General features: G+C 38.3%; 1 protein-coding gene across 6 annotated transcripts in view; it reads right to left on the bottom strand.

Moving 5' to 3' along the window:
• ATG10 (autophagy related 10) overlaps nucleotides 1-25,322 on the bottom strand; it is a 96,009-nt gene extending 70,687 nt beyond the window's left edge. For 4 of the 6 annotated variants that reach the window (XR_011323476.1, XM_069777673.1, XM_069777674.1 and 1 more), the window contains exons 1-3: nucleotides 25,257-25,322; nucleotides 23,147-23,272; nucleotides 18,093-18,212 (exon numbers count right to left, since the gene is read on the bottom strand). Coding sequence is in view for 5 of the 6 variants with exons in the window: in XM_069777673.1 (XP_069633774.1) it covers nucleotides 18,093-18,212; nucleotides 23,147-23,272; nucleotides 25,257-25,316 (306 nt within the window). In the remaining variant the exon portion in view is untranslated. Of the gene's footprint in view, nucleotides 1-18,092; nucleotides 18,213-23,146; nucleotides 23,273-23,774; nucleotides 24,518-24,758; nucleotides 25,128-25,256 lie in introns of those variants that run through there. The other 2 variants (XM_069777677.1, XM_069777676.1) reach the window with 2 other exon arrangements.
• Nucleotides 25,323-25,384: the final 62 nt, after the last annotated feature.

Here is a 25,384-nt window from a genome sequence, read left to right as displayed (position 1 = left end):
TTTTTCTGTTTCTTCCTTTTTACCAATATTTCCATCACAGTAGTATCTGGGCAGTTTTCAGAAAGAAGACTTAAAAAAAAGGGCATTACAGTCTAGCTATTTTTAGACATATTTCTAAAGATGGGTTTGAAATAAAATTCTGTAATGAGACTCTACTGTGGCAGCAGAATGTTCTTTTCGTGCAGAGACAAAGAAAATAAGACATATTAGTAGAAGAGGTGAAAAACTTGGAGAACTACATGGAGCAGTAAAGTCTAATACAACAAATCTGATTAGCAGTGGCAGAAAATACCTTTTCTAGATTACTGATGGCCAGATTATTCCAGGTGCCCAAGAAGCTCTATATAGAAGTTTAGACTAGCTCCAATGTTTGAAAACATGGTTTAGAAATACCTTTACTTCATCAGTAAGTTATGATTTACTTTCATTCAAAAACTTGGATATTAAAAGTCTTTGCCTGTCTGGCTACTAAGACTGTTACCTGTAAAGCAGAATGATACAGTTCACAGTACAGGGAGTCCTTACATTAACTTCTGTGAAAACTGGATAGAATTTTAATATATCCTTGCTCTGAAATCTGTTACAGCAACCAACGCCCATACAATACCATAGTTACAAAATGATTAAATCAACCAGAAAAAAAAAATAATCTTCAAATATGCAAGAAGACAGGGAAAGTAAGTATTCCTCATACGAATTAAAAAAGAATATTTCCATTACATCTTGCTTTCAAAGATAGCCATCTACCGCAAATATGAGAGATGCCTAGCACTATACACTGCCTGCACCAATGTTCTTCCCGGAACTGTTAAGAATTTCTGCATACATGAAGAACTGGGTAATAAAGCTTGGTGGAATCACTGGGCTTACTGTATAGATTATGGACTTTAGTGCCACACACACACAGCAGCTTTGGATAGGATCGTGTATGTCCAGAAATTTAGGACAGACTTAGCAAGTTCTGAGCATCTATATAATGCAGGATCAAAAATGCTACCAGAAAGGTCCAGCACAGTTTCACTATTAACAGACGTTCAAATCTTCCATTCACAGGACAGATACTCTATCAACTAAAGGTATGGTGGGCTTCACCAAAGGATGCAGTGTTTTAACATCCATATACCCAGCCTATTCTGACAGGGCTACATGGCTGCCCGTTGGGAAGCTTTACTCGCAGTTAGTCAAATGCACTCTCTGTCTTCCCAAAGCATAGGTACTTGAGGAAAGGTGGGAAAAAAATTCAACAGCAAAAACCCAATCTTTTATTTATGTAAGCATAGTTCTTTAATCAACTCATGGGGTTTTTTTCATATTGCATCAAATCCACATGACAAAACATTTTGAAATTGCTCATCAAGTTGCTTGTTAAATATTGTACACTCAGAATTACCTTGAATTATTTTGAAACATTTTGTCTGATTGATTTTTCTTTTCTTCAGATTTGCATCTTGCGGTCAACTGAGTTTTAGGTCCAAGGAAGGAGAGGGCTTTTCCTTCAGTGAGGAGATTTATAAGGTCTTTCTCATGTGGATTCTCTGGCACATAGCAAGTTATCAGCACATGCTGCAAGTTTTCCCTCAGGCAGAGAACTTTTATGGTCTCTGTCCTCTAGTCAGCCATTTAATTCCATAAAACTTAGAGGAGCTCAATTATCTTTAAAAACCTCTACCTTGCTCAAATGTGGTTAACATCATTCCACTGATGGAAGAATTTCTAAGTAGAGGCAAGGGCAGAGACAGAAACACACATCACAGAAAATCAGATCAAAACAGTTTCCCTAACACAATCCAAAGGAGAGTATTATACCTTGCTAACTCTTGGTATAGCAGATCTTTTGGATTCTCATCTTTCCAATGTTTAACACTTTTCTTAGAATTCAAATTTGTGCAGTTATGGTTTACACAAAAACTATGTCTTTGATGTTAAATGGCAAGTATGTTTCTACTCTTTCGAAATGTGGGAAAAAAACTGAGGAACATGAAAATACGTACCTAACAACAGACAGCAAATAAAAATATCTTAAAAATTAAAAACTCATAAGAGTTTCTACCATTTACATTTGTATTTAAATGGCTGCAGTTGTAATACTTATTTTGGAAAGCTAAATAATTCTAGCTAATACCAGACCATGGAATCAAAATTTTGATTGCATACTCTCTTCAATTGTTCTTTAACTGCATTTCTACGTCTTAATCACTGGACTAGTTAAACATACATTAAAACACATCCTGTGACATTGCTGAAGGATTCTACAAAGGAGATATCTAAATGTATTACATGCATCCTACCTGGGATTTAGGATTTCATATAGGTAGCTTCTTCTTGCTCTTGTGTTCATTCTTGCAAACCCACGTAACTACTCAAGACAATTAAGCTTGCCTTAGCTTTTAAATCTTGGACAAAACCCTCAAAATCAGCAACTTCCATTTAGATTAGCAGGTTTTTATTGAAGTGCCTATTTATGTGGCCTGATTTTCCAAAGCATCATGTGCTCAGAAGCTTCCACTAAAGATAGTCAAAGGACTTGCCACTGCTAAGTATCAGGTCAGTTCAGAAACCTACACTTAGCTTCTACAGACTGCTGAAAAATCATACGGCCCAGATGCCAAAAATGTGATGATCTTTAGTCATGTTTACCTAATTCTTCTGAGACACCTTGCTTCTAATATGATCAGTATTATCTGCTAACATCCCAAAAGTGTGGATTTGACTGAGCAGTGCATAAAGGAGGGAAAACAAAAATTTCACAAGCTGAAGAACTAAAAGCTGGAAGATGGAATTCAGTTTGCTTAAGCTAGACACTTAATTCAGATTCATTAATTCAGATTCAGGGCTTACATTTCAACTCACTTTGTGACGAAATAACTGGCTTTGAAGGACTCCAAAAGCAGACTCTGCATAACTGCTGCCTGAACTCAAGCAGACAAGATCTTTATTTAGAGATACTCAAAAGCATATACTGCTCCCCACTGACTACACAGGAACTTGGGTCCTTATTTTAGGACTACTTTACTAGGCACAAGTGTTGGTACACTAAGATACTTAGGGTTACGCCTGCATTAGCAAGTAATACAGCACTACAGGAATAGACCAAGGACATCAATAGCTGGTGCAGAGACCCCAAAACCTACAGCATATGCAGCTCCAAGATTTTACTGCAGACTGGACTTAGTCTGATCCTCTGAACTGAAAGATCAACTACATGTGGTTCAAAGCTGTACGTAAAAATCGGTCGTTGGTCTGGACACTTACATCTCCATTACAAGTTGGTGCCCCTGCAGTACACACCTGGAAATCTTCTAGTTTAGTTTCCTCCAAAAGCAATCTAGTTCACGTGCATCAAACCAACCAACTCATGGGAAGTGGGGACAGTTGGGGGCTTTCCTCCAAAACTACACTACTGCTGTGAACTACAATACTAATGTAGACACAGGCTAAATAAACCTCAGGATGTCACTATGGCTTCCATCCCTCCCTCCCCTCTTCTTCATACCTGGGTGGTAAGCAGTCATTTGAGTTATTACCAGCACCTTTCTTCTCCATCTCACTGACTGGTATTGCAAAGCTTGTTAGGAACTTAGCATCTTCAGAATGTGAATAACCTCTGCCAGATGTGACTGATCTTTGCAAACAACTTCAAAAGTACATTGTGGTGGAGAGACAGACAGTATGACCTCTTAAGATCATTTCCAAAGGAAATCAGTCAAAAAACGGTTACTCACAACCACTGGCTTTTCCATATTACTGCCTATAGGAGCGACACTTTCATCCTAAATGTCCTTGATGCTGAACTCCTTAAGAGAAGACCTTAGCAAAAACTGCACTTTATACTAAAGTTTCACATTTATTTATTTCAAAATCTTGTAGTCAATTGTTTGAAATAGAAACGTGCATGTTATCAGCCTATTATAATAATGAATTGTAAAAAGTGGCCAGGATATGAACTTTTTAAAACTGTGTAGGGATAACACACAGTGCAATTTAAAATAAATTTTTATACGAACATTTATTGCACGGATTGTGATGCTATATATCTGTACATAGTTTATACCTTCCCAAATTTTTCTGCAGTACTGCCATTCTACCAATTACAGCTTATTTCTCCAAACTTCTCTCACTAGCTGTAAGACCAAAAGGGTTTCACTTAACTGAGCCTTTTCCTTTCCATGAAATACTAATTTTTTTCTCCCACAAGTAATGTTTCAACAGTAGATGAACATCAGTGATGTTCTAGCTGCTATAAACTGCTCCTTCTTCACAAGGGTTCTCCAGTCCAGTAACTGGCTGTTACTGTTTCTATCACTACACTGGCAGCATGTAGGTATACAACACACAGTGATCAATTCCATAAACAACTATCACAGTTACATCAGTACAGAGAGCACCAAATCCTTCAAGAAAGAGGTGAAAAAGTTACATAGTAAAGCACCTATAAGCTTCCATATGCCAAAATTAACATTTCCAATGTAGTCTCAATTCACCTCCTTGTTGCTCACAGTTTCTGAAAGCAAGACAAGATTTACATAAATGCATATTATATGACATTTAACTAAAATGGGCAGAATACTAGGAATACCTGTAATACTTTCAGGAAAACTATTAATAAATTCATTTACCTGCTCACTACTGTGGGACTGAAGAGATTAATTTATATTCTGGGTGAACAGAACGTAAGATAGGCGATGGCTAACCTGGCAAGCCTGTCTTGCTATGAACACATCATCAACGACTCTTGCCATATGAACATGGTTATTTCAGATATTCAGGGAGGACAAAGAGTTGGACATTTTTAACTGGTTTGTGCTATCAACTCCTTCATCTCCTGGTCTGGCAATAAGAAATAAGTGTCCTGTCTCTGTCTTCACTCGTTTTCCTCCTCACAGAACTCTGAAGCTTCTCCTATGAAAACTGTAAATACTAACCCTGCCAGCAGGCTGAGGCCCAGGTTTCCTCCAAATACTCCTCATGAGGACCTAAGCTGGTCCTTGTTCTGCAGTAAAGTGACAAAACTGGAAACCCCAATATTGCCCCAACTGGCAACCAATATAAGGAAATGAGGAGGCACATTCCATAGTAAGGTTGTCTCCTTTTGCTACTGGGAGTGAAAAGGGCCAGCTCCAGCTCTTTCCCATCCTTTAGTTCACAAAACCATTCCTCCCTCTCAGAGTCACAACTTCCAGTCGGTAGCTATCTCACAGTCCTGAAAATTAACCAGTCCAGATGTAACAAAGAAAATAACTACAGAGATTCTAAGAAAATAAGGAAATTTAAGGCTGGGATGTTAGCTAACATAAGCCAAGAAATTTAAAACGGAAATTGAAATTTTAGTCGAAGACAGACATTTTGGCACAGATATTGCATGATTTTCCTTTGAGTATTGTCAGTCAAGATCCTCACTCCTGGGACTACACCTTCACAGTACATTCCAAATATATACAACATGTGGAGATGCTTTGAAATTTGATGATATTTGCATTTGGACTGACATCTTCTTGTAACGTGTTTGACACCAAGCACTTTTATAACACAGAACTGAGCCGATTTCAACCCAAGTCTTTTCCAAAGAATAATGGGCAACTACACATGAATCAATAAGTGAACAGTTTGCTACAGCAATGAATGCCTCTGAAAACAGCAAGTTTGCAGGCACCAGATGGAAGAAGAACATTATTGCAATTCCTGCATCCCATTGTGTAACAGCCAACAGAGCCGTTAACGCTTTCTGGTGATTTCTAAGCTTTTTAATGTACTTTCCTTTGAAGGTGTTTTTTTTGTGCCCTGTCAGTCTGCAAGCTAGGTTCAGCTGTCTGGGAAAGAAATTTTACTGGCAAGCTATCAAATATGGAAAAATACAAAATACAGATGGAAATAAATACTAATGATCTTATTAAAAAAATCACTAGATGGACACAAGGTTTACATTACAAAGTATGACCTATTACCTACAGCACAAGCCTTTCACCTCTTACAAGACACAGCTTTCTTTTATACTAGAGCTGTCTGTCTTTCTGCATCTTAATCACTTATCCCACAGAAATGTCCACCTCATGATCCCAAGGAGTTTTTTGTTTTCTTTTTCAGAAAGGAAACTTAAATCTTATTTAGCATATGACATTATGTCTTCCTCCAGAATTCAGAGCAAAATGGTAAAAGAGGTTTGAGTCAGTTCAAATTACTTATTTTCATTGCTACCACCACAGATCACCATCAAAAAGATACCTATTGAGCAAAATACTCCCAGTTACAGACACCCATTCATGCTAAGCAGTATATTTTCCTGTTCCCAAACATATATGAACATTTAAACAATGTTCCCTTTGCTTAGAATGTGTGTTCAGTATCTTGTATACAGTAGAAGTAAGTGTGTCTCATCTAAACTGTCAATAGGCATGTCTAAACTAGTCCCTGGCAAACCAGGGCAGAAAGATTACACAACATTAACCAGCTGAATTCAAGTAAAAAATACCTGCTATGTATGAAAGATATATTGTCTTGCTCATTCAGAAAAACACCTGTATCTCATACAAATTCACAGAACCAAATTCATTTCTGCTGTAAACTAGAATAATAATTTTGAAATTGAGGCATTCATAATCACATTAGTACGAAATTTTAACACTTTGCTTTGGTAGTATCATGTTGAGTACCAGTCCAGTATGAAAAGAAGTCTTCTTTTCATAGCTAAGCTACATATTTAAAGGACATATACTAAGACTTGACTACTAAAAGGTAAGAAAGCAGTGTCTCCTCACTGTGCATTTGTCTGTATGAGGAAAGATAAGTTATTGTTATTATTGACAACAAAGCATTTTTCTGCAGCATAAGTTCCTAAATCTCAATCAATTTCAACGCTACTTAGTTTTATCTAGGAAGGACTAGGCCTCAAAATCACACACTGATTACCCAGTATAACTCTGTAATGTCCTCGAGGAACACTACATTCCAACCTCAAGAAGAAAGCTAAATCTCTACAGCATTAAGACAAAACCAGCAGTGGCTGCTTTTTAATTAATAAGGCTAACAAATAAGATTTGTGGTATAGAAAGATTTAGCATGCAGAAAGAAAGTACAAGGCTGCATCTTTTTCCAGAGTAGGAAGTAATAACTGTTCTTTGTAACAAAGGGGAGGAAAGGGTTTTTTCATGTATCTTGAGAGTGACCCATGCAACCAGTTCAGAGACAATGATGGTGAGATGGTGTTGGGGAGCAAACAAAACTCAGTTAGACCTCACAGCTAAAAGGACAATAGCAATGAATTTTCTACAAAGCAGCAACATATGGAAATTTGACCATTTTCCTGGTTCTCAGGAAGCCACTGCTCACGCTAAGGCCCTAAAACTGCAATATTCGCTCCAAGCCAACATGACCTGTGTGTTGCAGGAGAATAATCCAAACTCACTGAAAGATGAATCATACAATGCTGCTACAAAATAGAGGCATTTGGCCAAAATAAGAGTATTGCTCCAATACAGATGAGCATTGCCCCTAGAAAATTAGAGCATAACACTGTACCAGTACAATTTAATTTAAAAGAAACAAGGGAAGGCATATATGCAAGACTGGCAACATGAAGTATTTTGAGGTTCACCATAAAAGTAAAATGCTAACAATTGCCTAGATTGTGATTTTGTTTCCTTTGTGGTAAAACAGTATTGACAAATACTATAGTGTCATGTTTCTTGTTTGTGAGCTAATGTCAAACACTTGAAAAATACAGTCTGGACAAAAAGACAATGCTCTGCCCAGAGTTAGGGCAGTGCATCACCAGACTGCCCCTGGAGCAGCCAAATGCTGAAATTATGATTAGGGTGTTGCAATCTCCCTTAGGACTCCCTCACCACTCTGGGAGGGAGCAAACTAATCTACACCTGGCACAGCATATACCGCCCATCATGCTGGTGCGGCAATGCCACCCAGACTGCTGGGAGCAAGACTCATTCTTCTTCACTCCATCCATCCCTATTTGCCACCATCACTAACTTAGGACATATGTATGGACATAAAACAGAAGCACACTTTAAAACCCAGGCTTCCAAATGCTGCTCATGACTCGGGCACCTCTCTTACGTCTCCATACCCCACACTGGCCAAACCAAAACATAATTCTGTATCAATTAATTTCAGAAGTATTTCTATTGCTCCAAAATCCCTTTCCTTTACCTTCTTAAGACCAGGTTACTCCAAACACACATGAAGAAGTGTTTTTAGGAATGGAAGAATTTTAACATTAATCTTCTTTCTATTATATTTAAAATCACTGTCAGTTTCAATGTATGTGCTTGGAGCATAATCCTTTTGCATTTTGCGTATCTCGGTGATTAATCAATTCTGAACAAGTACCACCAATATGTATCGTGTTCTACTGAATCCTAAAGCGTATAATCTTAATATGAAAATGCACACAATTTAGAGATAAAGCAAACTGTGAGAGTAAAATTCAGAGTAATGCATGTAGGTCTTTCATGAATTCTAGTGAGCTTTTAACCACATGCCTGTCCCCATTTATGAGTTGTACTGAGTAAAAATGCTGTAGTGTTCAGCCTGTTCAAACTCCTGAACAATCTAGTTTTAGAGGTTTAACTGGGCAAGTATTTGGCACCTACTTGCTCGTACGTGATGAAGAATCATCGCATCTTACTAGTATGCTCCCCCAAAACTCTTCATCCCCATTATCCCCAAGTACAGCACTGCTTAGGAAATGCCACAATGGTACTATGTTACAAGACACATTAGTTTTAATATATTAAATAATATAATAGGATGCCACAGTGTGGCCATATGAGCCACCATAAGCACTGTTGATATGCCCATCACTTCAGTACCTCTTCCACTCATGGTGGCTCAATTTGAACTTTTTCTGGAGGAGAAAAAAAACGGGGGGGAAACAACAACAATACATTGTAACAGCAGACCACTGTATAATGAACTTTTTTTTTTTTAAGTAGTAACACAACAAACAAGAAATGTCTATTTTTATAGCAGTTTTTCTTATTAAGACTACTACAGTAATATTTTTAAATTGAAAACAGAAAAACAGATTTTAACTTCTCACAAGTCTTTCCACTCATAAAACTGTAGAAGTTGGAACCTCTGAATGTTTTGCCCAGGTATCAAGGCATGCCAAGCATGTGGCTATCCAAGCATTTGATGCAAAAACCATGAAGCCTTGTGAAAAAAAGACATCACCCTGGCAAATTAAGAGGGGAAACACACAGCCCATGACTATCTGAATGTGTGGCGTACATTTCTCAGATACTTCTGCTGTATAAGCAATTACAGTTTTAAGGTAAATTAGTCAGCATAATTTACAGGGCAAAGACAACTGCTGTTGAAGTCCACTCTGGCACCATTTTTAAAAATTAATTTTTACAATCTCATAATAATGACTTAATTTATTAAGAAGGTACACATAAAAAAAGACAGATTGTACATTTATGAAATTAAATCACACTTAAAAATTATTCAATTAAATTTCAACTTGAAGAATTAAAGTTTAAAGACTTCAGTCTGGATTTTTTTTTTTTGTCTAGATGCACTACAACCACCTTTATAAATTTTTCAAAACAACTTTCTGGACATCATGAAAAAAACGCACTAAATAGAACAGAATAACAATACTGCTTTTTAATATCTATAATACAGGATCATTGGGCCAAATGAGGAAGCTTATAAATAATTCTGTCAGTGGTATTACTAGTGTCTCAAAGTTCAGATTCTCGAAAAACCATCTTCACTTACCACAGTCTCAACCTGTGCTCCATAGGAAAAGGAGGTTTATTTACTGCAGAAGGAAGACATTCTACTAGGATTACATCATGCCTTCAACCTTGGTAACTCTGACTTGTCACATTCAGTTACCAAATCCGAATTAGAGCATCTTCTTCTGTGTTTGATGTAGCATTTATTTGCTAATATTAAGCGACAACTCTGAATACTAAGATAGCAGATAAAAAGTTGAAATCACTCTATGCTAACATCTAAACCAAAAAGAAATCACTTTTGGAGGTCATACAATGTGCTGCTTCAGTTCTCCCAAAAGCTTCATAATTAGTTTATATATTTGCTCTGAGATAATTTCTAAGGTTTGTGAAAACTTATTAAGCATATCCTATTGGGTAAAACAGAACAGCAATCAAAGAATGTATAAGATAGAGAATTAAGATCAGAGTCCCACCACCCACAATGATAGTCAAGCCAACAGTATGTCATCAAAGCTGTTGAAAACTAAATGTAACTACTGCCAGGATACCAAAGTGACACACTGAAAATGATCGACAAAGGTCTGTGCGTGGGAGACAAAAACTTCCCATGTCTCCAGAACTTTGCAGAAGCATTTAGGCTCTTCCTTGAAGACTGAGGCATCCCATCAATGAAGAGCCCAGAAGCAGGATGTATCTGGGATTCAAATGACTTCTGTCGCCACAGCACTCTTCCTTCATTGAGGTTTCTCCAGCTCAAGGAAGGGGTGTAATGTCTACACCAAAGTTTCTTCCAGCCTTGATATTTCTAAACAATGTCACTCTTTTGCCAAGCCTTTTCATGTCGAAAACAGTTAATAAAATCCACACCAGAATATTTTCTTGTGGTTTAAAAAAGGCTAATTCCAATTTCAGATTAATACATTTTTAAGCAAAATCACAAGCATCTTCACTGCATTTTGCAACACACTTCAGATCTCCTTAGAATAAGTGGTTTCTTCTTATTTTTTACACGTTTCCATCAACAATTTGGATTTCCCTTCTGTGACCTGGCATTTGAAAAGGTTGCTGGTACATATGCTAGACAATGAAGCATTAAGGAATTTGGAAGTTGGGGCCAAACACTGGCCTGGCTAAGACAGACTTACAGGGCACAGACATGTACTGTGGCGCAGTTAAGGCTGACTAGCAACATTTTGGGCAGCAGCACCAAAGGAAGATCTCACTCCCAGGAGACCTAATGGAATTGGAATAGGAAGCCAAGCATGATGAAAAGGGTCTGAGTAGATCCGAGACAAACTGAAATTAGAATACTTCCTTCCTATCAAAGCTACCAAAGCTCCCCATATCAGTTTTTCAAGGGAACATATTTTGGGTTGAATACAGATGCAACATGATTTATTTCCCTTCTCAGAGCAACAAGGAAACTACTGAAAAGAGCAGGGGTAAACTCACCTGTTTCTGAGCAACTGCACTGTTCTCATCATTCATTACAAACTGATGTTTTTGGTGAGTATGTAATACTTGATTTTCTCCCTCTTTACTAAGGTCCTTTCATTATTTTCTGCAGTGAGTGCTGGATTCCATTAAATGTATTTACATTTTACTCCTTAAGTACTGTCTGCTGAGTTTTCACTTCACATGTTTTAACCATCCAACAAATACTGTGGTTATGCAAATGTTTACACTGAGTTCATCTTATTTACTTTCGCACAAAAAAAGTTGTTGTTCTTAATTCTAAAAATACTGGATTTGTTTAGAGAAAAAAATGATTAATAATTACTAAGAATTTTAATTTCCTAGTTGTTATAAACTGAACAGCACAGCAGAACAGCGAATCACATGGTATTATGAAGTTCAAGAAACATGTCAGACTCATTCCAACGTCCTCCATCAGGCAGTTCTTCACTAACTAACGAACATCTGCCAGCAAAGGCGGAGTCCACATAAAAGTCAATACATAACTTAATCAACATGTTTGTGAAGCCTAGTGCTCATTTTCCAAAGGCAACATTAGATATTAACAGACCTTCAACATTCCCAACCTGCCCACTCCTTCATAAAGCAGCAATGGCTCTGGCTTCAGAAATGGTTCCACGCTGACTCACTTCTGCAATACCCAGAAGAGCTGAGACAAACCACACACAGAGAATTATTACTCCAAGTTATTGCTTCCCTTGAGCTATTTGAATAACAAACAAAAAGAATGCATAAAGTGAATCCAGATTTTCCTATTTTACTCTTTTAGAATATAAGCTCTTTGAGGCAGGACTATCTTCATTTTTAATTTTGTACAGTATTTTTTCATCTTATCAACAATTCACGTAACAATATATGTAATTGTTCTGTTCTTGCTTAAAATATGTCTACACAGCACTTAACAAAAGCTGGAGTTGGATGATGGTAAATACTAAAGTCTAGAATGAAAGGCATCATTTCAGTGCAGTTCGCTACCTAGGCTCATAATAAAGTAAGTGAAATATGACTTTGTAGCATTTGAACAGTTTCAGTCATAGGGAGGAAAAACCATTCTGTTCACTGTGATGTACCTTGACTAGAAAACAAGAGGATGACTGAAAAGGGGGAAAAAAACCCCACAAATATAGAAGGGTCAGATTCCAGTGTCAGTGGAAGCAGAAGCTACTGCCTCACAGTCAAGATACCAGTGCCACAGTATCCCTCAAAACCAAGCCCAGGTTAAGATCATCAAACTTGCTACCTCCCACAGCTGGTCATCATTGCATCCAGTCTCCATGAAGAGCTTGTGACGAACAACTTACACGAATCTCTTTTATAAATTTGGGTAACATAAGATTGTCAATATAGAAATATTTGAAACATGTTTCCACATATGAGATAAGTTATACAAAAGAAGACACAATTCCATGTTCATTGATACAAATCCTGACAGAACCCTTGGCAGGACAGATTTGATTTTGATCAAGAAAGAATATACACTGAAGATTGTGGCTGAATTAGCCAGAACACAGTATGGTGGTTACACAAGATTTATACTGTCTGCAGAAAAGTATAGCTGACACTCATTTGGCATAAAGTCAGGAGAGCACAGAAAGACAACAACTGATTCAATCAAAATTTAACCAGAACAAAATTGCAACTTAAAAATTTTCAAATGGCACTGTGTGTTTGTATCAGTTCCTTGCTTTGCATCTCATGCTATTTTTATTCTATTGGAAGATACTCTAAAAGATTTATGAGCTCTTCAGCTCATATCCTAGGGACCGAATCTGATCTCACTGGTTAGAAGGGTGTTCTCCACGAACTCAGTCAAAAGTTTGTTTATGGTTAGTCACAATGTCATTAGTATTTTCTGTTTACCAATCTGGATGTGAACACAAACATCTTGATGAAACTAAATCCACAGAAATAAGAGAATGGCATTCCAGAGGAACATTCTCAATCTTTTTCTAGTAAGATGGCAAATGGAAAGATAGGGTCTGCATAAAACAGCATCCCCAGGCACCTGGTTAGATAAATAGCTTGACAGCTCCAGTTACTGCCAAGTACAGAGAGAAACTTTCTTAAACTGCTTTAAGAAGATATTAGCATTTAAGCATACCTGTCTCCAGATACCTTGCTTTATAGTGTCAGTGCACCTATGTGGACATAAACCCTTTTTACATTTACCTTCCCCTAAGCTTGTGTTAAGGGTCATTTCAATATAAAGAATACAATCCAACTCATGATGCTTATACTGTACCCACTTAAAGCTGTGAGCCTTCTCACAGCTCCCAACACCCTTTACAGTCCTCATGTGAGTTCATAAGGTAACCTCTACTGCCTAGGACAGCTCAGGCATTAGCAAGAGTGTGTCTGGAAACTAGCGGATATCAAAGGTTCACTGACATGCAAAAAGATAAGAAGGAGACAGTCTGAATTCTGCAGGCTTGCCAATGAGCTGAAGAAATCATCAATTAACTATTATGTGCAAAGCAGAAGCCTCCAAGTTCCAGAAAATGGAAAACCTGCTTCATACTAGATAACATGCCAACTTGCTGCAGTACAGCACAGTGGTTCCCAAACCTGGTCTTAGGTTCCACTGTATTCCTGCTGGTCCTATAGAGCAGGCTGCCTCCCATTACAGCAACTTACTGCCAATCAGGTGATCCTTAGTATCTCACAATACCTGCAATACAGGAACCCCTGTGCAAGTTAAGAAGTTCCAACAGGAGCTAGAATATAGCAACTCACAGCACCCTTACCCCACCCCCCAAAAATGGTGGTACTTTGGCACACTAACATGTGCAGAACCATTACAGGTACTGACTGTGACTGCCCATTCTGACCCCCAGTATCACAAAGGCCACAGCGTTCCACTGCACAAGCATGACAGTCTCAATGTAAGGATCTCAATCAAAGCTTAAGCCAATGCTCCAACAGTTTCTCCTTAAATCCTTTTTTTTTTTTTTTCGCGAGTTGCTACTTTACAAAAGACAGTCCTCAACTAAGTATAAGCTTTACCGTCAAAGTGAAATCTTGGCCTCAGTGAAGTCACCACCAAAAATCACTACTGCTTTTAATGAGCTCAGATCCATATTTTGTTGTATGAGATTTACATGACAAAATGCAAACTTCTACATCGAGGTTAACCATCTAGCTTCCCTTGATCATCAGTGAAGAAAAACAGACACTTTTAGACTTATCTTCTCCTAAAGACGACACCTAAAATAGGTTGACTGATTTATACCCAAAAATGCTTTTTTACCTCCTCAGGCTGAAACAAAGATTTAAGTGACAAGCTCTATATTGCAGATATCTAAAATAAGCAGAAAGAAACCCACACAGAATTTTATTCTTGGTTTTCAGATGAAAACACAACTTGTATAAATGGAACCAAGCATACCACATAATACAGACTGCTCTGTAGAAAAGACCAGGATACATAGTTATTCATCACTCCTTCGCCAGGAAGGCTCCAAATATTTAGATACCAGACAATGAGATGGAAAGTTGGAAACGTTAACTGTCCATATGACCAATAAGCTGAAATAAACTTTTCAAATCATTTTATCAGGTTCTCTGGAGATCCAATAAGATTAGCACATTCTTGATACTGTGGTAACCGACAATTGATTTTCTATTTGAATAAAGTTACTTCAGCTATTCTGTGTATTTCCTGTATAGTATCATTACATTTCAATATCTTCACAGATTAAGAGTGAACAGAACAGTAATAATTTTGCTTCTCTGCAGTTTCAACATCCTAACCGTACTCTTTGCTACAACAGTATATACTCACTGATTTATTCAACATCACCTCTTCCCTGATGTGTCTTTGGTTCAATTACTTAAAGAGGAGTTATAGCCTCACTATGGATAACCTTCCTGTATTTCCACCCAGCTTCAAAAATCTGTCTTCCAATTTTTCCCCTAATTTTCACCTTGCCTGCCAAAACTAACATTCTATTTGCAATCTCTGAACTGGATTCCCAGGAACAGGAGAAACTTCTTATGCCCTGTCATATACCACAGTACATTTTTTTCCTTGTCTTTTTGTCAACACTGGTTGTTCCTAAAAATGGATATTGATTACTTGGACCTTAATTCCCTTATTTTTGCTTTCTTACCGTTCCTAGTTAATTATCTTACATAAAACTATTTATCATATATCCTACCACACCTTGAAGGAGAAGATCAGACTACTGACAGATGGAAATATCTCAATAAGACACAAATTGTAGAGATACAATACACTAGATCATAACAGTAACTCTGAAACTGAAAATTGTGAAATATGCAAGTATCAGACAATGGCCACATTTTTTCCAAAAGAAATTTAAATTTTTATCTAGCGCTCCTTTAGACTTGAACTATATAAAAATAAATTTATAAATTTTCTAAGGAAAAAATGCTAAATATTGAAGGCATATAACCAGTGGAAACCTTTCCAACTTCTACCAAGACCACAACTTTTGCTGAATTCTACTCATCAGAACATATTTCAATAACTTATTGAAAGAGCTTGCAGTAACTGCATAACACCATGTGATTTATGGGTGCAACATATACTTTTACAAAAACAAAACCTATTTAAGTAACAGGCTGTTAGTGCAACAGGACTCTGACATTCAACATTTGTGGAAAAGCAGATGCATCTTATACATGCACTGCTGTGTTTGAGTAAATTTACCCCTCTACAGTCACCATTTCCATCTTTCTTCTTAGTGTTAAATATATAGTTTTACTTCACGTATCCATAGGAAATTTCATTTTCCAACTTATTGATGTGCTTCTTCCATTTTCTAGATTAAGTAACTTTAACAGCCTGGTTACCCTTCAGAATATATATTTGACATAATCTCTATTACGCAGTGAATATTTTGGAGAGGAAACTCATTTTTTTTCTTATGCACACCCTCATGTCTTATAACTTACATAATTTTCTAAGACCTTTCTCTTGCTTCACCGTTCATCTTTACCGCTACTACGCAACATGAACAAAGGCTTCTTCTCAAAGAGGACCAGCTAACATTCAAGGTCTCTTTTAACATAGCCATTTCTATGATTCAAAACATGAAAATCTTTCACAATGTTTCAAGAGGTAATTATTAATATCAGTATTTTGATAAACCATATTTTGGCCTGGAATCATATTTCATTATATTGAAGATTGTTTATTATTATATTTCAGTATATTAAAGACTCTGTTTCAGTATGTTACAGGCTCTGAAGCCTTTTTTGTGTTGTGACAGTTTTTCTATAGCTGATACTTCTTTCCAGAAGGACTCAATAGCTTTTTACAAGACATTCTTTTAAAATACACTCCGTAATGAAGACTCGATTCATTATTAAAAAAAAGTCACAATCGTTAAGAGCAATTTTGAATATAAACAGTCATCTGTTCTTACAAGTCAGGGCTGAAGTATACAAATGCTGTCGTAGTGACAATTAAGTAACAAGCTCTGAAGAATTGATATTAGCCTTCATTTTAAGAAATACTAGAATTTAAATTAAACAACAACTTAAAATGCTTCAGCTACCTTTCAGGTGACCTACATACTATGTTTATAATTGGTACTTATCAAACAACTACAGATAATGATTCTAAAGATTATATGGATTCCAATTCGTATCAAAGCTGGAGTACCAGCAACAGGCTTGTAAAATTTTTTTTTTTTTTTCAGTGTATTAAACAAGTTGTCTTATTGGCAACAGAACCATGTCTTGTTTCCAGCTTACTTCTGGCATGTGAACCCTAGCTGTTCCTCAGGGCACTCAGAGGGACCAAGGTGCTGCTTTAGTCCAGTCCTGTACTTGCACTGACTAGCCAAACAGAACATGAAAGATCAGACTACCACCTGCCAGAAAAAGTCATTTTCATCTAGCCAGCCATCTGCTTTCACAAGATTTTTAAGAAGCAAATACTTTTTGACATCTACCCCTCTTTAAAATACAGCTGAAACGTGTGAGTGAAATCAAAAATCAGTAGAAATTACTACATCACAGACCAACAGACAGCATGACTGTTTTAGATGCCATTTTGTTCAGAAACCAGGCCAAAACAATCTGATTTCAGACCCTGTACCAGACTCTCCGGGGTGGGGGGTGGGGAATAAAGTCTGTGTGCTGCTGAAAAAAGAATTGTTGCAGGAAAAGGTAACTGGAAAATATGGCATGTCCACCTATTCAATAGTTTATAATATATAGAATACGTTGTTTTCAGTCAATTATAATCCAAGATTTGCTTTCATATTTATGGTAACAACATAACAAGGGAGTGAATTTCTACTGGTTTTATCTTGATTAGTCAATAACCTGGAGGTCTGATGCAGAATCAAACAAGCAAATAATCATTCAGATCAGCTCACCCCAAGTTTAAGGAACGGCTTTCATTTTCTGGAACAAAAAAGTTTACTCTCCTTCAAGAACACCAAATCTATTTTATTTCCCACCAACAGTTCCAAAAAATTGCTCAGTATTTTAAGTTAGTTCCACAGTAGAAAAGTATACACTGAGTACAAAATTCTTATACACAACTTATTTAGTAAATATCACTTCAAATGATTATTAACCTCAAAGTTTTCTTTATTTTTTAATTAATATTTACCTCTGAGATAACTAAATCTTCATGTTTAATCTTTTTTCCACATACCAAAAAAAGTTTCCTTAATGTTAGTGAATCAATGTGCAAATAAATATTATCCTTCCATGAGGGAAATACATACATAAGAGATGATGGAACCTTTCCATTTCCTCCCAATTTTCATCACCAATATAGCTGCATGCATGAATAAGAGCAACTGTAGGAAGAATAATTAAGCGCCACTTGTAACTTAAGATCTGACATCTTTCTGGAGGGAAACAGTATAGTATTTTAAAAAGTCCTGTTCATGATTTATTTTATAAACACAGAAGTCTAAAATCTGTACTTACTTCAACATGTGTAAATAACGTTTGTTCAATGTTATCATTGTTTTTCTCCTTCAGATCTGGTGGGAGGTTTCTATTTCTTACTTGGAACTGTGTTTTACTAAGATAACCATCACCAAGGTCCTGTGTTCAGAAAACAAGAAAGAAAAAAAATTTCTGTAACCAAGTATCATCACTGTTCTAGAAAATAAACAGAGCATGGTATTTAGGCATAAGTTCCAAGTCTCTTTATAGGCACCAATGACAGCATTGCTTTTCAGCATCTTCTCACAGGTAGTTTACACTAGTTCTTGGTGTTAAAGGAGTCAAAGACCTGAACAGCAAAAATAAAATTTAGTATAGCTATTAATTGAATAAGACAACTGCTACCTGGGGGTCAGGTTGAGTGCCAAAAAAATGGAACACAGTGCACTAAGGTCACGAAGAGATGAGCAGCTATTAACAATTTTGATCTATCTATTTCAAGCAGTATAAACTTGTCAATTCTTGGTAGACTGGTTTAGTTTTGCTCTATTCCCCCTCTAACTTTCTTAAAGTCCTGGAAAAAAACAACAACAACACTTCAGAACTTAACATGTGCAGAGTCACAATTTGTTCCCTTCTCTTGATCACATCTGAGGGTCAAATGTAAGAGAAAACAGACAAAGCTGTACCTTCTCCCAGTTCCCTTCTTATCATTCTGCTTCCCAGGCCATATGGTCTACTGTTGTAAAAGGTCCTTGTGCAATTTCAGAGTGGCAGGAGAATGTTTTAGGAGGTTTCCCCCCATGCTGACCTGACTATCTGCACACATATATAAACATTTTTCTTTTTTTAATTGGAAGTAAGAGGAAAGAAAAAGTTTAATAACAGATCACTGGAAAAAATGTACACGCTGAAAGGGGAGAAAGAGTACACAGAACACAAAGAACAGTAGTTGCATGTTAAGAACTTATTTCTCAAAGGAAACAAATAAATTGGGGTTTTATTAGCTGTTTCATTACGTTTTATTTTAGACAAACACAGAAAGCATATGTGCAATATCTGATGAAAAAGGATTCTATTCAAAACAGTCTGTCTACAAAATTCATTAATGTAGCATTAAATTGCTTGACAAGGCTGCAAATTTAACTATAATTTAACTCTTTGGTTAATCCGTCATTGCTGACAGAGTTTATTTCATGTATTCTGACCTTTAAATCAACATGGGTTTTATTCTGACACACTAGCTCTCTCTTTTCAAGGACACTGTAGAATAGATGTACCTCCAAAATCTGCTATGGACTACTTGTTTACTTTGTTCTTACCAAGTTTCACACATAAAAAACGATAATGCTCTCTACATGTATTTTGTCCATGAATTTCTAAGCATGACTCATACTATGAACAATTACCTTGCTCATAACTTCTCCTATTGCATGCTTTATTTTCTCACTAAATCTCATCAAGAGCATGAATCCACCAAACTTTGCTGGATGTCCTGGCTGCAAAACCAACTGCATCCTGTGCAATGAAGATCAACCATGCAGAGGACAACAGTGACAGAAAAATTAAGCCTAACTTGGTGATACAAAAGCCACTTCTTTTACTCTCAACACTCTCTCAAGTCTCTCCTTGTGGAACTTCATGTGAGCGTCAGCAGGAGTAAAGCTACCTGCATTGGTATTTATCCCTGTAAAAGCAGCAAAGAAAGTGCTAGAGCCACCCACAGAGGTAAAATGCCCCAAGGCACAATGAGCTTTGCCAGAGAAGGGTTGGATGTAGTGTTCACCTCCCTGAACCAGTTCTTCCTGTCAGCAGAGAGAAGCCAAGCTCCATAGCCTTTGCATTCTGTAGTATTTGAGTGCCATGAAAAAGTATCTATGGATAGCTAGAAATGTGGAGTTAGCAGTGTCTGTATTTGACAGCTGTATGTCAGAGGCTACAGGAGAGGTGGCAGGAAAGAGAAGCATCCCTCCTGTTGCACTCTCTGTAGTGTTATGTATTTTGTACACTTCTGCCCCTACAAATAAATCAATACTTCAGTGAGGACTTTGATCCCATTAATGTGGAAAGGGAGTCCATTTCTACTCCAGCTGTCTTGTGAGTATCATAAGCAAAAGTGAACTGATATAGCCTTTTATATGATTACATAGATTAATCTAACTAAATATGAAACAAACATAAAGCAAAAGGCAAACAGGGCAGCCTTCACGGCCAAGATTTAACTCTCCATCCCTAATAACAGCACTGAAGTTTAGCTCCATGAGGTTCTACAGTAGAGGTGCTCTTGGCTTTTTTACAGCTTTCTTCTGGGAAAAAAAAACAGATTATAAAAATAACATAGTTTAGAACATTTCACTTACAGCTATAAATACAGGGTTCTGCTTGGGCCATGCAAGCTTATGCCACAACAGCAAGCTCCACAAAAACAATGAGTATTTCATCACCTAAATTTAATCTCTACAGAAAACATAGGAACACAAGAACACAGTTCTACAAGCCTGGTTTACTTGTGTGGTCTTATTGCTATCAATGGCTCTATTCACGTAAGTATGGAATGAGGAATGGGATCCAAGTGCATTACATCAGCAAAATTAAGAGTGCCCCAAACTACCCACAACACATACACTGGTAAAAAAAAGCAAAAAGACAATGAGACATCTTGTTAACGAAAAGCTTCCTTCCCAGACTGCATACTATAAACGGATGGTCTCAATGGCCCGGTTTTCCTCGCACACTGAAATCACAGTCACCAACTTGGCCCATTAAAAAAAAAATCTCTTACAATTTTTTTGTATGTGAGAACAAAAATCTATCTCATTCTGCTATTTCCAGCAAAGCTTCTTATTTCACAGAAAGTTCAAACTTTGACCCATGTATTAAATTCCCAACAGAGGCTCAGAGCATCTTTCTTTGTTGAATAAATCCTCACAAATAGAGCCTTGGACAGAAATCTAAAGTTTCAAATGGTTGCCTGTAAGAAAGAGTGCATTGTAACATTTGGCTAATATTTGCACTCTCTTAAAAACTTCTAAACAGAATGCATCTAAGGCAAAGATCCTGCTTCCCACTGAAAGTGTTTCATCTGTGATGAAAGGGTTACATATGCTAATGTACAATTACTTATGTAGAAATGATGGCATACATTTACTCTGACACATCTTGCATTTCAAAATGGTACAAGCATGATTTTTCTCTCCAATAAAAGCCATTAAACCAATAAAGCCATTAAACTAAAAAAAAAAAAAAAACCAGAAAAAAAAAAGCTAGAGCAGTACATTTTCTGCAGCAGAAAGAATACACAGAAAATGAGTATCCCAAACCACCCATTACTGAAAACCAATCAGAGAAGCAATGGAACATATGAAAACCTATATTGCCCACCCATCAAAAGAAGTGTGACAAAAAGAAATCCTAGAACTGTGTGGATTTCTTATTAGATGGAAAATGACAGAAGCATTCAAAGTAGAAAAAGCAAGTATTCAAAATATTTCTGTTGTTATTATAGAACAAACACAAATTATGTAGCCATAAGCCATAACTATTACGAAGTTTTCATTTCAGCAGTGGTTAAGCAGGACCTTAGCATGAAGTGCTATCATTAGGTATTTTCAAATCAGTATGTAAGAACTGCTGATTTTTGTCAAGTCTTCAAGCACTGTGGAAGTTTCAGAGAATTTTGAAGAAAGCCAGCATTATCCATATATCTTTATATCCTGGGTAATTTGTGTAACTATACACATATTAGCTTGACTTCATCCCAAGCAAAGTATAAGAAGAGATCATACAGAATTCAGTAAATACAGAAATATATACAGTAAATGTAGTTATTTAAGAAAAATAGATTTTGTCAGGGTGACTTAAAAAGACATGTTTCATTGATAAACATGGAAGTCATAACAATGTAGCCTCAGACTTCCAAGGCAACTGTTGATTCCACAAGCAGAAATTAAAAAACTAAAATAATCCCACACTAACTTGATACACATTAACCAATGAAAAAATGATTAATTCACAGATCTAAAATGTAACTTAAAAAATAGGGAATCATCATAAAAGAAGTGATTCTAATGGCCTCCTGTGGGACTACTCTGGGCCCTGCATTATTTAAAATTTTGATTAATGACCTAGAAACAATATGTAATTATTATTGGCGAGGTTTGAAAGTCATGGAGAAGCAGCAAATAATGAGGATTGATCACTAATACAGACAGATTCTTCTGGTTGTTGTATGCAACTAACATGTATTTTAATATAAAATATTAGTCACACATCTAGAACAAAGGTATGTTCTATCTCAGCTTAAAGGGTTAAAGTGATCCTTGGATATATAACCACAAGCACTTGCCCGGAGTAGGAAGGTTTGCATTTCACAGTGATACAACATTCATTGTCTAGTTCTGCCCACAGCTGAAAAAGGATTTTTATATACTGGAAAGGATTCAGAGGAGATCCACAAAACTGATTAAAATATTGGAAAACACATCAAATAGTCAGGGAGCTCAACAAGTTTTGCTTTTACACTGACAAGGTTAAGGGATGAATAGATCTGAATCTAAAGTACCAAAACAGGGAGAGTTCTGATAAAAGACAGGTCCTCGACTTAGTAGACAAGCTACAGCTACCAATGGCTGGAAGATGAAGCTAGGCAGTTAAGATTAAAAGTAACAGCTTTTTTTTTTTTTTTTTAATCAATTTTAAGCATAGCCAACTATTCAAAAGCCTTGTTGAGAGCTGTGACTGTTTCCCCATCATTGGGAATTCTGAAAATGAAGACTGCATAATGTCTTAAAAAGACATTTTCTGATCACAACAGAAATCACCTCAGGTAATCCTACCCCTTTGTTACACAACAGGTTGCACTAGGCCATCCCAGCAGTTGTTTCTGGATTCATGAACCCCATTCAATACATGCACTGGCCTAAATCCTCATGTAAGCCACCTATGCACTATTTTGTTCTTGGACCAGCTGTGTAAAATCCCATTTATTTCACATGTTGTAAACCTCTCTTAAAGGATGTTCTGGCTTGTGGTGGTTGTCAACAGCTTAAAAAGGCCAGCAAGAGCATCTAAAAAGTAAACTGTGATTATTTTACCTTGCTAGTTCTCCACTCCCAACCATCTCCTATCTGCTGTGAATGTTTAATAAATTCTTCACAGTACTGTTTGAATCTTTTTTCTTCCAAAAAGAGGTCCTCTTCACCCGCCATGTTACAGGACATCTGCAGAGCAAACTAAATGTTAGTACTGACAGAAGAAATGAACACTAAAAACTTTCACTGATTTAAAGCAATTGAATCATAAAATTAAAACACACTCGGGGGAAAAAAATGTTTCTTTAAGAAAAACAGACATGTTTCTTCAAGTACATTAGACAATCATAGATACACAGAATGGCTGAAGTTGGAAGGGACCTCTGGAGATTGTCTAGTCCAATCCCCCTACTCGCAATAGGGTCAACTAGAGCAGGTTGCTCAGGATTCTTTCCAGCTGGGTTTTGATTATCTCCAAGGGTGGAGAAGCCACAACCTCTCTAGGGAACGTGTTGCAGTGTTCAGTTATCATAGCAGTAAATAATTTTTCTTCTGTTTAAATGAAAAAATGTTATCAGGTTGTGCTCATGGCCTCTTGTGCTTTCACTGCATAGTACTGAAAAAAGTCTGGCTCAACCTTATTCCCTCCACTTTATTCCCTCCCATCAGGTATTTATAAGATCCCACTGACCTTCCCCTTCTCCAGGCTGAAGAGTCCCAGCTCTCTCAGCCTTGCCTCATACGTCAGACACCCTTAATCATCTCTGTGGCCCTTCACTGGACTTGCTCCAGCGTGACATTGTCTTTCTTGTACTGGGGAGCCGAGCTGGACACAGTAGTGCAGTGTTGACATATGTTTCCTTAGCAATATGGTCCAAGAGATGACCAGAAACCTGAATCCAGTCGTGGGCTACTTCCATGGGCCTACCACCTCTTCCTTGGGCAGCTGAACAGCTCCACAAAAGCTTAACAACTCTAGTGTTTATGGACCCAGAGCCTACACAACAGCCATCAGAGTCCAGCTGAAGCAACTGTTCATGCTCATGCCAGCAGTACAGCTCTCAATGGCCCAACAATGTGGCTTCAGGGGGTTATAGCGTGCTTCAAATGAGCACCTTCCCTCCCCCCCAGATGCTTCCCTCCCACGGTCTTAAAGATAACAGAAAAACTCTCTTAAAGAATCTGGCCAGTTTTACGTTCTTCCCCTCTTTCACAGAGGATGTGTCATAAATACAGCTGTTTCAATGTATTCATAGACATCAGGCACCACTGCAGCACCACATGCAAATACTCAGTAACAATTACTAGACCACACCTTTTCTTAAGAAGAAATACAAAGGACACAGCACCTCATGCAGTGTTCATTATTCTTCAGGATCTGGCCCTATATCACAACATCATCCTGCCTGCCCATGACATAAGTTATCTATCTAGCGCTTGAAAATACGTTCTTTTCGATGGCAGTTAAGCCAAGCCCTGGATGCCAGGGAAGAGGAAATGTGGGAAACAGACACTGTAAATGTTTCTGCGATTCCCAAACTTCCCAGACTAGACAATGGACTGCAAAGCTGCGGTTAAGCGCCCGTAACGACAGCCTCGTCCTGACATACGTTCCAGGCAGGGCTACGTGCTTTAGGAAATTAGCAGCTGTGAAGAGACACCAGGCTGCTGGTACCTGTGCAGCACGCCTCCCTTTCTTTCTGAAACCACCCCAGAAAGAGTGACGAGCAGATCCCAACTCATCCGTCTCACTCGGCCGCGGGCCTCGCAGGCGGCAGGGCGGCCAGGCGAGCCCCCGGCCGGGCCGACTCCTTCTCCTCCTCGCCCACCCCGCGCTGCGGAGCCCCTCCCGCCACGCCACGCCACGCCGGGACGGGACGGGACAGGACGGCTCCCCCGGCGCGGCCCTCGCCCCCTCAGGCCTCCCGCCGCGGGGAGGGGAGGAGGGGGGGGGCGGTTGCTGCCGGCCGCCATAGCCAGGCGACGTCCACCGGGGGAGCGGCGGGGCGCGGGCGCCCCGTCCCGCCTGAGGTGATGTGAGGAGGCGAGGCGAGGCCCGGCGCAGGCCGCGCAGGGAGGAAAGGGGGAGCGCACCCCCCAGGACGGCCCCAGAGAGGGACGCGGGACGGGGAGAGCGGGAGGGAGCAGCCCCGCCGCACCGCCCTCCACATACCGTGCCCTCCTCCTCCTCCCGCCAGCTCCGGGTCGCGCACCCACCCCGCTCACCGCGCATGCGCGGCCCGCGGCGGCCGGCGGCCGGAGGGAGGCAGCTGCGCATGCGCGGCGGGAGGGGCTCTCCCC

This window comes from Haliaeetus albicilla, chromosome Z (assembly GCF_947461875.1).
Source record: "Haliaeetus albicilla chromosome Z, bHalAlb1.1, whole genome shotgun sequence".
Taxonomy (NCBI): Eukaryota; Metazoa; Chordata; class Aves; order Accipitriformes; family Accipitridae; genus Haliaeetus; species Haliaeetus albicilla.
This window is presented reverse-complemented; position numbering and strand designations above follow the sequence as displayed.